Source organism: Verticillium dahliae, genomic scaffold, assembly GCF_000150675.1.
Source record: "Verticillium dahliae VdLs.17 supercont1.13 genomic scaffold, whole genome shotgun sequence".
NCBI classification, from domain to species: Eukaryota; Fungi; Ascomycota; class Sordariomycetes; order Glomerellales; family Plectosphaerellaceae; genus Verticillium; species Verticillium dahliae.
The window spans coordinates 36653-52223 of NW_009276944.1; the positions used below are offsets into that span (position 1 = coordinate 36653).

At 56.7% G+C, this 15571-nt stretch overlaps 4 protein-coding genes and 1 non-coding gene across 5 annotated transcripts; 3 read left to right on the plus strand and 2 right to left on the minus strand.

Moving 5' to 3' along the window:
• Window positions 1–2018: 2018 nt before the first annotated feature.
• VDAG_05967 (alkaline proteinase) lies at window positions 2019–3306 on the plus strand (the record flags this gene model as incomplete). Its single annotated transcript, XM_009658981.1, has 2 exons — window positions 2019–2348; window positions 2416–3306. 2 exons carry the CDS (start codon window positions 2019–2021, stop codon window positions 3304–3306), a joined length of 1221 nt encoding a protein of 406 aa, XP_009657276.1.
• Window positions 3307–4533: 1227 nt separating this feature from the next.
• VDAG_20168 lies at window positions 4534–4605 on the plus strand. The gene has a single exon. It is a non-coding gene; the product is annotated as a tRNA-Gln (tRNA).
• Window positions 4606–5888: 1283 nt separating this feature from the next.
• On the minus strand, window positions 5889–7046 carry VDAG_05968 (uncharacterized protein; the record flags this gene model as incomplete). The annotated part of the gene is made up of 1 exon (XM_009658982.1): window positions 5889–7046. One exon carries the CDS (start codon window positions 7044–7046, stop codon window positions 5889–5891), a length of 1158 nt encoding a protein of 385 aa, XP_009657277.1.
• A 2770-nt stretch (window positions 7047–9816) lies between these two features.
• VDAG_05969 (mitogen-activated protein kinase kinase) lies at window positions 9817–11706 on the plus strand (the record flags this gene model as incomplete). Its single annotated transcript, XM_009658983.1, has 1 exon — window positions 9817–11706. The coding sequence occupies one exon, from the start codon at window positions 9817–9819 to the stop codon at window positions 11704–11706; it is 1890 nt and encodes a 629-aa protein (XP_009657278.1).
• A 673-nt stretch (window positions 11707–12379) lies between these two features.
• Window positions 12380–13160, minus strand: VDAG_05970 (uncharacterized protein; the record flags this gene model as incomplete). The annotated part of the gene is made up of 2 exons (XM_009658984.1): window positions 12380–12960; window positions 13025–13160. 2 exons carry the CDS (start codon window positions 13158–13160, stop codon window positions 12380–12382), a joined length of 717 nt encoding a protein of 238 aa, XP_009657279.1.
• Window positions 13161–15571: the final 2411 nt, after the last annotated feature.

The window sequence follows — 15571 nt, forward strand, 5'->3', positions numbered from 1 at the left end:
CTCTCCCTTCCTCTTCCACCCATCTGTCACCTCAACACCATGACCAGCATCACCTGATGCCATCTCGCGTCATGACTGGCAGCATCTCTGTGGACCACTCACCGCTGCCGAGTGAGCATCTTCCATCAAGCTCTATGCTTCGTCTAGCCACCTGCAGTGTAACACCTCCGCACAGTGGAACATAACTGTGACGACTTCAGCTGTATGCCAAACAAACACCTGCCTTTTCTATGGCACCGGACGACATCATTTACCTGCTGCTCAATGAGTCTCCGGCGAGGGGCTGATCAAATGCGCCTCTGGATCCAATGAGGACTGCCCCTTAGGCCTCTGCTACGTCACTACACATCCTCTCAACACGTGCAGTCATAAGTTACTAACGCGGGGCCAAGATACCATGAACGACTAAACAGTGAAGAGCATACCCCAAAGACGACCCTCTAATTTGTCGCCATACTACGCCTTCTGTTCACCATCGCTATTGGGCATGCCCGTTGCTTTCGAGAGCCAGACGCTGATCGTTATGGTCACGTAGAGCGGATTGACTGCCCAAAGAGGAAGGCCATTCACATGTCCAATCCCAGCCTGCATCGAACACCGTCCTTGAGCGTTCCCCAGTATCAACCATTCGCTGGCTGAAACACGCTTCTGTCAAGAAAGGAAAGCCTGGCTACCCTACCACGCATCCATCTGGTAGGGCCAGCCTCTGGAGGAGTGTCGACCTCAGCACACCATGGCCAGCAGGGTACCTACAGAGGGCCAAGTCAACCTTGGTTCTTGGTTGGACTAATGTAGATCATGGGCCGGGCCAGGCCTTTTCAGCACACCTATTCTATATTCTACGCAGTAGGGATCTTGCCGTCTGAATAGTCCGGATCTCCTGATCGCCCGCCTCCTTCTTCCCGTGGTTCGCCCTGGTTGCCTCCTCAGGATCCCCCTGGGGAGTGGCATGGCAAGGCATGTCCCTGCTCACGGCACCGGGTTTCATGTCTTGGAAGTACAGTCTGGGAAGGCTGTGATGCCCGAAGGTTGTACAGCTCGACATGTTATGAGCCTGCCGCTTTGTCTACGCAACTCAATTGCCATCTCTTGTTCGATTAGCTGAGGCGAAAGAGCATCAGAGATCCTGCACCATCAAACTTTGGCCGGTTTCCTATTGCTCATGCCCGACGAGTCGGCCTCAACTGCCGGTATCACCACTTCGTTCAGTTCAAGTACCCGCAGCGCCGCCCCGCCACAGACCCTACCCAATCGAACGTTGTGCAACTGCACATGGTTGAAGGGCCTTGAGGAATGGAGAACCTGTGTGACAGCTCATTGCGAGCAGGCAGGACTGGCAAATGGATGGCCAAGAGATCTGCAGTCCCTCAGCTTAGCGCCAGCTCTATTACTGGCACGCGCACCTGATAGCCTCGTTGCATTGCCAAGTAGCTACGTGCTGTACGTTGTCGACTTGCCCCGGCATCTGCAAGTCGGCCTCGTCGCGCTACTCGTCTCCTTCCCCGCCTCTGGACGTCGCCAACTTCCTCTTTGATGGGGCCCCTCCGCATCCTCGACGTGCTAGACGCCTTGGTCACGGAATACCCATGTGCTTCGTCTCCTTCCCCTTTGCGCATCGTGTTATCGACGACATCTGCGTGCCACTCGCGTCATGGTATGGCTGTCTGGAAGAGGAAGCTCATGGCAGCCCGGCTCCAGGCTTTTGGACCCTCTCGCCTATGGCTTGAGCCTGAGACACGATCCTGGCATGGCATCGTGCAACCGCTCGGCATCATGTCGTGAGGCGACCGCGCTATTGACGCCATGCCCGACTCAGTGCCGTTGCTGTTTTGGCTCTACGGCATAGTAGTTGAGAATCATGATGCACTGCAAGGAGCTCGACAAATTCGCTGTCCTGGTCAGCTATATAAGAGGTGGCCTTCATCCTCGATGATAATGCCTCCTCTCTTCACCCAGCCTCATCTCAGCATCAGCAACATCATCTACCGGTATCTTCTCATCGTCTCACTGTCATCAAAATGGTCAACAACTTCCAGCGCCTGAGCGTCCTCGTCGCGGCTCTCCTGCCCGTCGGTCTTGCCGCCCCCGTCCAGAGCGAGGAGCGCGATGCCGAGAGCTTCGGAGTCGTCGGCGCATCCGCCAAGGACAGCTACATCATCACCCTCAAGGACGACCTTGAGGCTCGTGATGTCGAGTCTCACCTTGACTGGCTCAACGAGGTCCAGGCCCGCGCCCTGAACAAGCGCGACTTCCCTGGCGTCAAGAAGCACTACGACATTGGCGCTTACCACGGTTACTCTGGCAAGTTCGACGAGGAGACTCTCGAGGCCATCAAGGCCAGCCCCGAGGTGAGTCGGATCATACCGTGGCGTTCTCACATTTAAAGACAACTTTCCTAACAGTACTTTTTCTTAGGTTGCCGCTGTCGAGAAGGACCAGATCTGGACCCTCTTCGCTGTCACCAGCCAGTCCGGTGCCCCCTACGGCCTTGGCTCGCTCTCCTCGCGCACCGGTGCCTCAACCACCTACCGCTACGATGACAGCGCCGGCCAGGGAACTTACGCCTACGTTGTTGACAGTGGTGTCCAGGTTGGGCACTCGCAGTTCGGTGGCCGTGCCACTCTCGGCTCCAACCCTGCTGGTGGTGCTCACACTGACACCAGTGGTCACGGCACTCACGTCGCCGGTACCATCGGTGGTTCCACCTACGGTGTGGCCAAGCGCACCAACATCATCTCCGTCAAGGTCTTCGTCGGAAACACCGCCTCGACCTCCGTCATTCTCTCTGGCTTCAACTGGGCTGCCAACGACATCCGCACCAAGGCACGCACCACCACTTCCGTCGTGAACCTGTCCCTCGGCGGTGGCTTCTCGTCCGCTTTCAACAACGCCGTCAACGCTGCCTCGGCCCAGGGCGTCGTCAGCGTCATCGCTGCCGGTAACGAGAACCAGAACGTTGCCAACGTCTCTCCCGCTTCCGCTGCCAGCGCCATTGCCGTCGGTGCCGTCGACTCTGCCTGGGCCATTGCCTCCTACTCCAACTGGGGTGCTGGCGTCACCATCTTCGCCCCTGGCTCCAACGTTCTGTCCGCCTGGATTGGCAGCAACACCGCTACCCGCTCCATCTCCGGTACCTCCATGGCCTCTCCTCACGTTGCTGGTCTCGTCGTCTACCTCCAGCGCCTCGAGGGTCTCGCCAGCCCTGCCGCCGCCAAGGCCCGCCTCATCGCCCTTGCCACCACTGGCCGTGTCACTGGCAACCTTCGTGGCTCCCCCAACCGCCTCGCCTACAACGGCGTCGCTTAAGTGGCTAACACATTCTGACAAGCTGAGTCAGAAAGCAGGCCTCTTCGCCCAAGGGACATTGAAAAGCCCTCGGGTGATGGCGAGAAGAATGGTGATACGTAACAGTGTTGCCTAGAGAGGAAGGATCCGGCGTGGCTGGAGAATGAGGAACGGGTGGTTGTTTCTAGACAGACTGGCGTTCCTTTGTTCTCCTCAGCCATTCATCAACTGCGTGCTTGAGAGATGCAATGTTCGTCGCACAGAGTTTGGGTGGTAGATCGACTAGTTTGCCGCGAAATTGATATTTGTTGGTTTGGAATCATCGCTGCCTTGTCTCCTGAATGTGTCTTTGACTTGATGGAATTGACAAACGCTACGCGGGTTTAGCCTTCCTTCTCCGGCCCCATCATCTGGTATTGTGGATGAAAGCTCGTCGAGTAGCTCGCTTTCAGGTATGGCATTGACGATGCTCCTCCATCGTTTGTTATATCGCGATCTTGGCAGCGTTTGCTACCTGTTCCGAGCTGCCCGAGTCCCGACCTCCTGAAATGTAAAACTGGGGTAACTTTACCATCGCAAGGATTTCAGCTATCATCATGTTTCTGGTTACCCTCATCAAAACCAACGACATCAGAGGTGGCAGTTGTCGTCTTGCGGCTCAAAGTGGAGAAATAGTCCGACTGGATCGCAGGCGAGTAATAGCCCGCTTGATCCTGGGGGAGCGTGATTGATGTGATCAGATCTACTTCTGGCTGCAGGTCGGGACGGGCGATCCGAAGCCGGTGGGACGATGTCGAATACGAGGTACTGACAAGGGGCCATGACTCGGTGTCCTCAGCGTGTTCAAGGTGGACCTCAGGACGAGAGATAAGACACGGAGGGTATACCGCATTTCTTTGCTGGATGCACTGTTTGTGACATGCCGTAAGAGGCCGCTGCCTTCAATCTTGGTCTTGGTGATTGTGTACGGAATTATTGTGTTAGAGTTTCTTGCGGACTATGAGGCTGCAAGGTTGGTGTGGCAGTGACAGTGACGTGAGACCATCGTCTGGTGCACGCTACAGTTTGTATCTACATGACGAATATCCGAAGTTTGGTTTGCTGGTTTTCATATGTCTTTCGCGCGTACAGTGGTATTGTGGAAGCGTCTCGTCTGTTGGGAATGAGGTCGGAATTGACTTGAGCTCCCATTTGTTTGTGACATGAGTCAATTCTCCGTCACGGACTCTCAGCCAACAAGGTCCCACTGGTCTAATGGTCTAATGGTTATGACTGCGGATTCTGATTCCGCCAGCCCAGGTTCGATTCCTGGTTGGACCTGATGCATCATCTTTTGACTTTTGTTGACTGAGAGAGTTGTGACCATGTCCATGAACGTCAATGTTTTTTTAAAAATTTGTCTAATGGCCAAGCGATCATCTGCGAGCCTGTTCTCACCCATGAGTATCATGCCTTTTTCTCTCTCTCTCAGTATCCCTTTACGTTGTCGGAGAGATAAGAGTGTGCCCAAGATAATAGTGTAGCTGCCTCGTCGATGAATTGACAGCAGACGAAGATTTGAAATCTACCATCTCACAGGACGGCCTGAAATGCTCCTTCCGAGGTGGCCGAAAAAGTAGGCACAATAATCTGCTGTGTAACGCGACTAGTTTCCTGCAGCGATGATTTCGATGCCCACGACATTATCCTCATAAGCACTGGGCGGAATGTTGCCCAAGTTGCCCACCAGCACCGACCGTGATGTTGCCCACGTTTCGCACAAGGCCGGATCGCCGCACCAGAATCTCAAGACGACCTGACAATCAGCGAATTTCATCAAGCATGCCAACAACCATCTTGCGTCACATCCACGGTATTCATTATTAGAAAATGCTCTCATAGCATCTATCCCACGTCTCGCTGTACCAGTACAAAGCTGCAAATACTCTCGACACGAGACTACGCGACCGCAAGCCAGGAAATGCAGCACTCACCAAACCGTTCGAGCAACGAAGCACAAGACAAACGCATAAACGCCGTGCAGAATAAACTTGATACGTCCCTCCTCATTACGGACGACAGCCGAAGAATCGCAACACGGGCAGCGCGGGCGAACCTGCAAGTCACTCGCCCTCGCCTCTCCACCAATATGCACCTGACCACATCACCCGCGATACCTCGCGCGACATCACCCGGGCGCATCACGCAGGCGCGCCGGCCAGACCACAAAAGACGCGAGCCCCACCGGGTTAAAAGACATGGGTATCACGATTGGGATGGGGGACATCGACAAAACGGAGGTGAATCGAAATAGATATACCCTGCAAAGAGCGTATCGTCCGCAAGTGGGAGACGAAACAAGGCTATACAGCCAGCGGCTGACTTGGGGGCCTGGTCACTGGTTAGCGGAACGAGATCACGACTTGAACCAGTCCGTCTGTCACGAAGCTGGCATAAAACATGTTAAACCAAGACAGCGCAAATCACCAACACATAGAGATAGTCAAGTAGCAGCAGGTGTCAAGAAAAGTCAAATCATGAGGCTCGTAGAGTACAGGTATGTACAGCTGGGAACGGGGGTATAAGTTTGCGGGCCCTCCCTTCTCTGCCCGCCTCTCCTCGTGCTAGTCCAATCCACGTCTCCGCCCCTTGGCTCTTGTCCGTGACGTGTCCGGGAGGGGTTTCGATATGCGGCTGGACGCCTCGTCGGGCGTACGACGAAGTGTTTTGCTGCCTCTGTATGGGCTGCTGCTGCGATAGGTGCGCGGGCTTGGTGAGTTCTCCCGGCGAGTATGATAGGTGGTGGAAGGAATGTGACGGAGGGTGGGTATCTGTTTGAGGTCGAGGTAAGATGAGGTGGTGGGGGGTTCTTGCTTGGGGGTAGGTGTTTCCATCTCGATCGACTCGACGATGGTGTCGAAGATATCAGTAGGGCACTGGGCTTCAAAGTCCTCTTCTTCGTAAAGCTCGTCGGCGTGGTGGCTCTCGACGAGATCCGAAATCGACGTCGCGAGCGAGTCGGGATCGTCCGACTGCGACGTCTCTTCGTCTTCGTGATCGTCGTCAAGGTGACGGCGAAACGCGTCCGATTCGGAACCCGAAAAGGACAGCGACCGAGCAGGCGTCAGACGAGCCAGGGTAAAGTCATGATCGTGCAGATCAGTAGGAGATGAGGGGGACGAGTCATCTTGGGTGGTCATGGATCGAGGAGAAGGAGGAAGATCGGCGTCTGCGGCCATGGTGTTGATACAGAAAGGTTCGCGGGTCATGAAACGCTTCTCGTCATCGTCAGGAAAGAAGTAAGGACCGCTCTCGGCATCATCGTCGAGACTACTTGGGTTGGTGCTTGCCACGCTGTACTGGTCAAAAGAGGAGGCGGTAGACGCGGTGTCGTGAAAGACGTGTCGGTCGAGATAGCCCTCGGGAAGGTAACTGGAAAAGTATCGTACAAGCGAGTCGAGCGAACGCGTCCGAAAGAGCTGGACGGCGAAAGACCACTGCTCCGTCCCAATGAGCTTCGGGTTGGCGATGATCTCTACACCGGCCAGCTCGAGCGAGTCGTCGAGCTCACGAAGACGTTGAACGCGTCGCTCGGCCATGCGGCGATGGAACTCGTCCTCGGTGCGGGAGTCGCTGGAGATCTCGAAAACATCGTGGTGGAAGGCTTCAGGGTCTTGAATGGAAGAAGGAAAAGTGTTGTATTGGTCATGCAGCTTGGTGAAGAGGTCAGCCCTCTTCATGCCAAACTTCCAGGCGGGCCAGGCGTAGCCTGGGTCGTCCATTGCGTGTGATTGTTGTGATGGGTGCCGCCCAGGGGGTGGACGGGCTTTGTGTGTGGGTTCAGAGTAATGGTAGTAATTGTGTGCTAGTGAGGCCTGTCCTGGGAGAAGCCATTTAGACCATACTAGAACTTGTTGGAGCCATCGTGTCGGTATTCTGGAGCAGTAGTGTTCGAGCGTTGCGTGTTTGTTGATGGGCTTGTGGTGATGACAGCGGACAGTTTCCAGGGGTGGGACGAGGGAGGAGTTGGGAAAAGGCAACGAGGGTGATCGGGGGGGGGGTCGTGCTGGGCCCGACAATGAGTGCGAAAAGTGTAACGATGAGCGAGACAGGCTCATGGGGCTGATGGGGGCCACTGGAGAAAGCCGGATGCGAGCCCGATCCAAATCTGGCTAGTGCAAGACCAGATCGGTGCTAGTGTATTTGACATCAGCGGGACATCTGCCAATGAAAAAGGGGGGTGTGGACCACCTGCATGCACCTGATGCACCTCTGGTTTGGGGGGCGCAGCAGGACTCCTGAGTCACTTCAGAGTTGGGCTCGCACTATCGCCTTTACCTGTACGCTTCGCTGACCTCTGTTAAGAGCCCTCCTAAATTCTGGGGCTGCTGGAGTCGCTCCCAAGTCCTCCGAGCTCGGAATGGCCAATGCAGGAAAACCTGCGCTACTGCAGTGGAGTGCCTGGCAGGAACCAATTATCGGATCGCCAGTGCTTCACACCCACTCACACGCCAGCCCTACACCAATCATATGGACTGTTCAGGGGTCATCTTGCATTTTGCCTTCCTTTGCACGAGCAGCCACCTCATCCTGTCCACCGCCCCCTTCGCACTTGCCGCGCTACACTGTAATACGGCCCCCAACTCTCCATTGCAACAACTTCCAATGCCACACCACCAACTGGCACAGTGCAGCCATCGGTATGGCCAGCACGTCTTCCCTCTCGCACCCGGCGCCCGCCATGGTGATGGTTGCTGTCTGCCCTCGTGCCCGACTTCCCTGGCAGCCTGGCAACATGATAAGCAGCCTGGTCGGGCTCCTCTCCGACAACTCCGATAGGGGCTGCTGCTGTCTTTCTACCTGAGGTCCCATGAAGGTCGAGACACAGGACAGGCAGGCAGCGCGACAGCCAGCAACAGCAACAAGCTGACTCTCGTGTCACGAGGGAGGGCTCAGTGTCTTTCCCTTGTGTCGCCCAACGTCCCTCACTGAAATCATACATTTCCCCTGCACTGATTGAAACGTTTCGCGACGCCAGAAAGATCACTCATCCCCGAGCCATGGGACCGTCGACTGACGACCGACTGACCTTGGCTTTTGGCCCCCAAACCTCATGGCCCCCAATTGTCTACAGCAATGACGAAGCCCCCTTCTTCGGCTGACCGAGGAACCCCGTCGAAGCTCCTCAGAACACTTGACTGACTGCACGCTGCGGGCACCCTTCGTGGGGCAAGGTGCCTTGCCTTGCGTCTCGCCTCCTAAACGAGCGGAGGGGCGGGCACTACTGCTGCAACCACAAACCTTTCAAGAGGAACAACATGTCGCGCAAAGTACCTCCACCGGATTTCTAGCCCTAGACGCTACATAGTGAGGACTTGCTGAGGGGGCTGAGGCACATCACTGCCACGACAGCACCCTGAAGTTCAGCGCTTGGTGCACTAAAAAGCCCAGCTCAGGCCCCCCCCAGAACAATAGACAGAAGCCAGGCCTCCCACAGTTCCTCTCAACCAGGAGGCCCCTCGCCACAAAGAAGACACAGAAGGGTTTCTTCACACGTTCTTCTTCTTCTTCTTCTTCTTCAGGCGACTTGCCCTGACCTACCTATTCTCGGTCAGCCCTTTGGGACGACGTCTGCCTGTCTGCAGAAAGTGAACCTCTTATTACTGGGCGAATGCATCGGCCACACAAATAACCGCCCAGCTGCTCTCACTTTTGCCCTCACCTAAGAAGCCCCAGTCCTGTGAGCCAGGGCTAGGCAACTCACCTACCTCAGGCGACGACCGGCGGCCTCGATGACTCTATCCCCGTGAGGCTGGATTCCCCATCAGCAGGCCCTTCATTGTCGTCCCAAGTCCTGGCCATCTGACGGCCTGTTTCTGCTTCTCTCACCTTCTCTTCCCTTCAGTCAGTCCCTGGCACATCTCTCTCCTCGACACAAGTCCATGTTCTGATCCTATTCATAAAGCATCGGTTCCTGCATTTGTACCTTGTCATTGCAGTCACAGTCATCCCCGGGTTGTTCCCCCCCAATTCTCATGACTCCCCGAATCCACTGTCGCCGTTGACCCCGCGTCTGCCTGAACCCGTTCTTCATTCACACAAGCTCTCTCCCTCTCTCCGCCCAACCAACCCTGACCGTTCACGCCCGCTCGTATTTGTTGCTGCTGGTACGGCCCCTCCTACGGTGACTGTCAGCGAAACACACGGTCATTCTAACTAGGCAGCCTTGCCGAACCTAGTCTCAGGACACCATCTAGCCCCATACCTTACCAAATCTTCTCCCTTCCTTTACCCACCTTCGCCACTGCTTTGTGCGCGGGAGCAGCCTTGCGCTTCTGCGCTTCCCGTCGCTAGGCAGCACCTCAAAGCTTGGTCTCGGAGCACGACCCCCATCGCCATCCTCCTCCATCCTGGCCCCTCATCGTCCCCATTCACGCTGCCCTCACATCCATCACAACGTCGACTCATACTCAGTTACGTTCGTTCGCTTCCCAGCGGCCGGGTGGCTAGCCGCCTGCCTCGGCCTCGGCGGCTTTGGACACATTGCCCGCCATGGCTGACCACCGGTTCCCCGTCTCGGAGGAGTCGGAAGAGCGAACAGAACCCTTCTCCCAGTCCGAGATTGATTCGCGCATGAAGAGCATTCGAGTCGAGGAACCCGACTACGATGTCATGTACGATACCGTCCCGCTGAACAAGCTGATGGTCGAGGAGCACCATCACAAGCAGGGCATCCGCATCCTTGTGCGCCCTCTCACCAGGAGTCGATCCGTGAGTCCCGGCAACGGCAGCTGCCAGTGGCTGGCCCTGCGCGCAGAGGTTGCGTCTGAGGACGAGCCCCATCACAAGGTCTTGGCCGTGACTCAGACAGCGAGAGATATCAAGTTCTCCGTGCGCATCCCCTCCGAGCATCTGGGTGAAGATGAGGTGCAGCGCTCGGGTGTGTGGTGCGAGCTATACTACGACCCAGCAAGCGATAACCAGATTCTCCTCAATCGATCCGAGGTCCCAATATCCCTGACAAGACTCTCCGACGACCCGGCTAGTAGTCCGGGTCCTTGTTTCGAGGTCAAACCCTACATGTCCAAGGCCCTTTCGCCAGGCACATGGCGCATCATTGTCGACAATATCTCCGTGCTCGATTTCAGGGTGCTGGAAAAGGTGCCCGCCATGCTGAAGCAGCAACAGCAACTTCCGGAGGCCATGTCCATGAGCTTTCTCAACTCGTCCGGAAAGAGGTCGTTGGAGGACACTGCTAATGAGGCTGCCGACGGTAGAGATGATAAAAAGGCGAAGTTGTCCGACGACGCAGCACCGAACAAGAATGACGGTGTCATCATGTTCCTCCGTCCCGCCGCCGAGCCACTCGTCTTCCCGTTACCCTCTGCGAACAAGGGCAAGGAGGTCGTGTCCACCAATGGCCATGCGCTCCTAGATGTGGGCAACGACGAAATGGTTGAGATCCCTGGAAGCTGCGAAATCGACGCGTATACGGTTACCAAGCACGGCCAGATCGCATCAACGTCCCTCTCCTCTGTGTACACTGCCACCCATTCCAACGTTCCCGATGGCATCGTCACCGTCAAAGTCCTCAAGACGCTTCCGAATAGCTCCGCCGCTGCGCTCCAGCAGAAGCCACAAGAGGCTGAGCGCAACGTCATCCGCCAAGCCGACATGTGGCTCCGTGAATACCAATCACAAGACGACTTGCGCCACGACTCCATCGTCCGCCTCTATGGCGGCGACGCCCGTTTCCTTTCTCTCTACATGGAACACGTCGATGCGCGCGACCTGTCCGCCCGCGGCGTATGGCGTTGTCCACGCAGCGACAACTTCATCGGCGACCGCACCGATGCCACACGCATTCTGCGCGATGTCGCCTCTGCTCTGCATTACCTCCACAGCCGTCGTCTCGTCCACAATGATATCAAGCCCGCGAACATTCTGTACTCTCCAGCCCGCGGTGCCGTCCTTTGCGACTTTGGCCTCTCAACAATGGCCGGCGGGCCCGCGACAAACGGCGGCACACCATTCTACGTACCCCCGGAGTTCATCGGGGCCCGGCAGCGCGGTCCCGCCTCGGACGTCTGGGCTCTCGGCGTCACAATGCTCTACGTTCTCCGCCGCATGCCTTTCCCCGACGGACGCGGACGCCAGGCGCACCCCAAGAGGCTATACTGGGTCATCGCCGACCTCAACCGGCCCGCGGGCCGCGCGCGCGGCGCCCAGGGCGCCGTCGAGCAGATGAAGACGTGGCTCGGCGAGGTGCGCGAGGCCGCCGACCGGCTGAACCCACGCGACAGACTTGAGCGGATCGTCAGAGAGATGCTCGTCCCTAATCTCAACCAGCGCATCACAACGGCGCGTATCATGAGAGAATTGTTTGTCGAGAGGGAACAGCCGCAGCCGCAGCAGCCGCAGGCTGTCGTGGCGCGGGCATGATGCGATGTTTGGTGGTGGCAGTAGTACTTGGGCTAACGATGACGAAGCGATGGGTTGGTTTGATGATATTGATGTATGTAGCATTGTTTCGGCATTTTCTGTTTGGGCATATCCCCTCCCCTGATTCTTCTTCTTCTTTTTCTTGGCTTTAAGGCACTGGCTCTTCTCATTTCGCCTTTACCTTGCCTTTTTTTTTTACTGATAGCGCATGCATTCTTGGTAGAGTTGCTTGCGACGTGCTTTTAGATACCAGATTCCTATGACGGATGAGCGGGTGGCATTTGATGGAGGAGCGCGAACGGTCATGCATGGATGCATGGGGTGATTGAATGATACAGTGGCATGGATATATATACCGTCGTAGCGCGCGGTGCGATTGGGGGCGGTGGTGGAGGACATGGGAAATAAACATGGTCGCTCATATGAAAAAGGTGTGGTTTGATGGCATCAAGATTTCAGTTCTTTTTCATGCTGCAAATGCATCGCCCAGCCTAGGGGGCGGGCTGGTATCACCACGCGTTATTTCTTTGATCATGTACAAGTCTTCCTCGCCTCATCTTCGCCATGCATTACTACGTTTTTCAAACTCTTTCCGTCCATCATGGCGCTCGCGGAGCCCCTGCCTGTCCATTCCGTTATGGTGCTGTCGCACCTTGGACCGATCGAAGACCGCTTACAGGGTCAGGCCAAAGACGACAGCCATCCCGAGACCGACGACGGTGGACATGTACGCCGAGTTGAGGGCTGCAGAGCTGGGCGCGGCCGTAGTGGCGGCGGCGCCAGCAGCAGAGGACGTCTCGCTGGCGCTGTCGTCGTCGCCGCCATCGTGGTCGTCGTGGTCGTCAGACGAGCCGCTGCCCTCGCCCTTGATGACGACGGCCTCGGCGTCCTCGGTGACGCACTGGCCCTCGGCGGGGCCGGCGGCCTGGGAGGTCAGGCGAATGTCGGCGCAGTTGTACTGGGCCTGGCCCGATGGGCCGACCATGATGGTCTGGATCGAGGCGTTGGTGCCGTCCTCAATGTTGAGGTCCGTGGGCAGCGTGAGGCCGTCGAGGCAGAGGGTGCCGTGGCCGGACGTGTTGGTGAGCTGGGGCGTCAGGGAAATGTTGAACGAGGTGATGTTGCCGGTCGTGGGGTCCTCGAGGCCGACGTTGATGAAGGCGTAGTTGAAGGCGTGGCCGAGCTGGAAGGCGATCGAGCCGTTGGCCAGGGGCCAGTCGGTCCTGTTGCCGCTGCCGTACTCGACACCGCCGCCTGGAAGAGTCAAAAGTGTCAGTCATCTGCGAGCGTGTCTAACGGCGCCGCGAGAGAAACGTACAAGGCCACGTCCACTGGCTGTACCCAGTCTCCTCGGTGTCCTCGAGCGTGTCGGCACGCCAGTCGGGGTAGAGGACGCTGTAGTGGGCGGCGGCGAGGCCGGCGGTGGCGAGGGTGAGGAACGACTTGGCGACCATTGTGGAATCGGGGTGCTCTGACGAGGATGAGGCGGAGAGTCAATGGGGAAAGGCGTGTGTGGTGATCACAGCGGAGAGAAGATGGATGGAGGTGAGGTGAGGAGGCGCAAAAGTCCAGCTATCAAGGTTCTCTCGACGTGGGCATCCCTCATACCTTATATAAATAGGCCGAGTGATTTGGAGGTCTCACCCTCTCGCTCCCTCACCCCGCAAGCGGTATCACATCGTTTGCTTACCAGCCCTGACTGTGCATGGCATCAGTCGAGCAGAATAACGGGCAGGCCTCACCCCCGCAGTAGGCGTGTCTAGCCTTGCGTGCTCTTGCCTCGCTCGACCTCCGGTTCCTGCCATTTGAGGCGATCCCCCGCGCATATCGTGGCTCGCACCACGCCGTCGGGCAGGGGCCACGAGGTTGGTGGTTGGTCTTTCCCCCCCAGAGCCATGCCCTCGTCCAATGGCAAGAGGTGCCCAAGAACGCCAGGTGAGCAAGTTTACCCACGCAGGAGGAGACCTAGCTTGTATCCCTGGAGCACCGATGGGCCCTTGGCGCGACGTCGAGATCCTTGGTAGACCGACCGGACTGACTTTCTGCACTGCAGTGAGCTGGTGTGGTGATCGAAGCTCCCCAAACGGAACAGAGCAGTCGATGTTGAGGAGCAGGAGCCTCCTGTGGCCCCGTACGACGACCCGCTAAACATGCATCCAACTGGACGCGGCGCCAATGCCATCGCTCCAAGCAGGAACGCCCGGGCCAGGGGCGGCAGAGACCCTGGCGCCGTTAGCGTCATTGGCGCTGGAATCTTGCTCAAACTCCCGCAGCGCTATCCCCAATGTGGGGTCACGACCCTTCGTTCCTCTCGACAACGACATGCCCCTCAGTAATTAGACTTCTACTGTGAAGCCCTGACAAGCTGCGATCAAGAGCGCTCTTTGACGTCCATTTCCACGACTCGGCGCACGTTCATTTGCGTGCTGTGGATTGGTGGCTTCTGGGTTCGTTTCGAATCGAAGATTAGGCCGGGACGCCATATTGTGCTCATCCGCAACGGAAGATAGGTCCGACCTCCAGACCTAGAGCCTTCGGATCACAGGCTTCGTCTCGATGGCGAAACACCTTCTTTCTTTGATAACCGGATGGCACATGAGCTCGGATGACGGACTTGGCTGACTCGAATTCTAGGCTCTGCGTATCTCGCTGCTCATTGCTTTCGTCTCGTGAAGCGCACCATCCTGTCCATGATGCTGTCATCGGTGCTACTGCCTTTGCGATACTACTGAACGAACGACAAGACGTCCGCGAGATCAGGCACTCCTAGCCTCTAGTAACATGAAGCTTAAACGCAACACTCGAAACCCCCGCTCTACGGCGCATGCCGCACGATGCCCACGATGTGCACGTTCCCGACAGTCTGGTTACTAGGTCGCCTGCTCGGTTCTCGGGTCGATCCACACAAGCTCCCATGCATGCGTTCCTGTCTGACATGGGACATTCTTCTGGACGAGCTTGCTGCCAATGACGAAGAGCTTCTTCAAGCTCGACACCTCTTCGGCCTGCGAGGGGAATGACAGGCGGTTACTGGTGTTGCCGCGACGCCTCTGCGTATCGGCCGAGAGGCGCACGTGAGGCCCGTGCCGCGTTCTGCTCGGACCTCTCTTGCCCATTTCTCACCAACGGACTTATCTCAACTTATGGCATGTCTTTCGTGATACAGTGAGCGACGGCTGCCAGCCATCGGGAGGGTCTAATTCCTTGAGTCGATGGGCTGGTTGTACCATTGTAGTTCACTGGCATCATATAACGTGATGCTCCGGTGTTCATCTTACTGTACGCAACGCACCGGGACGCTCTAGAAGTTTCAAACGATCTTCAAACATATTTAATTACTCATCGCTAGCTTTGGTGTAGTCGAACCAACCCGCAGACAGTCACGTACAGTCACGTGTGTGAAAAGGCCAACGCGAACAGTCTACCAGCATGTCTATGCGGAAGAGGTCTGTTGGAGCCGTTAAGTGGCAGTCCAATGACCGCTGTGCATTTCACATGATCATGCAGCTGGTCATGAGCAAGGCGATATCGGCGGAGCTCCGCCACCTGCGCGCGCCATCCTCCAGATATTAGGCTAAGTGGAAGACCGACTACGCTGCATACTCATGAGAAAGATTCGCCCTTTCATTTGTTGCCAGGCCTTCTAAACTCATTTGCTTCACTGCAACTGCGAACAGCGGCTCATCCGCTACAAGGATCGCAGGCGCCAGGGAGTGCAGCCTTTCTAAAGTCATCACCTTATCTCTGTGCCTAGCCTATAGGAACCGCGGTCGTCCTAATGAAGTGTCGCGGCTAAAGGTGGCAAGATGCGGTGCAACATGGCATGCCATATCAATGTAATATCTCCATGCATATTTATGCGGAT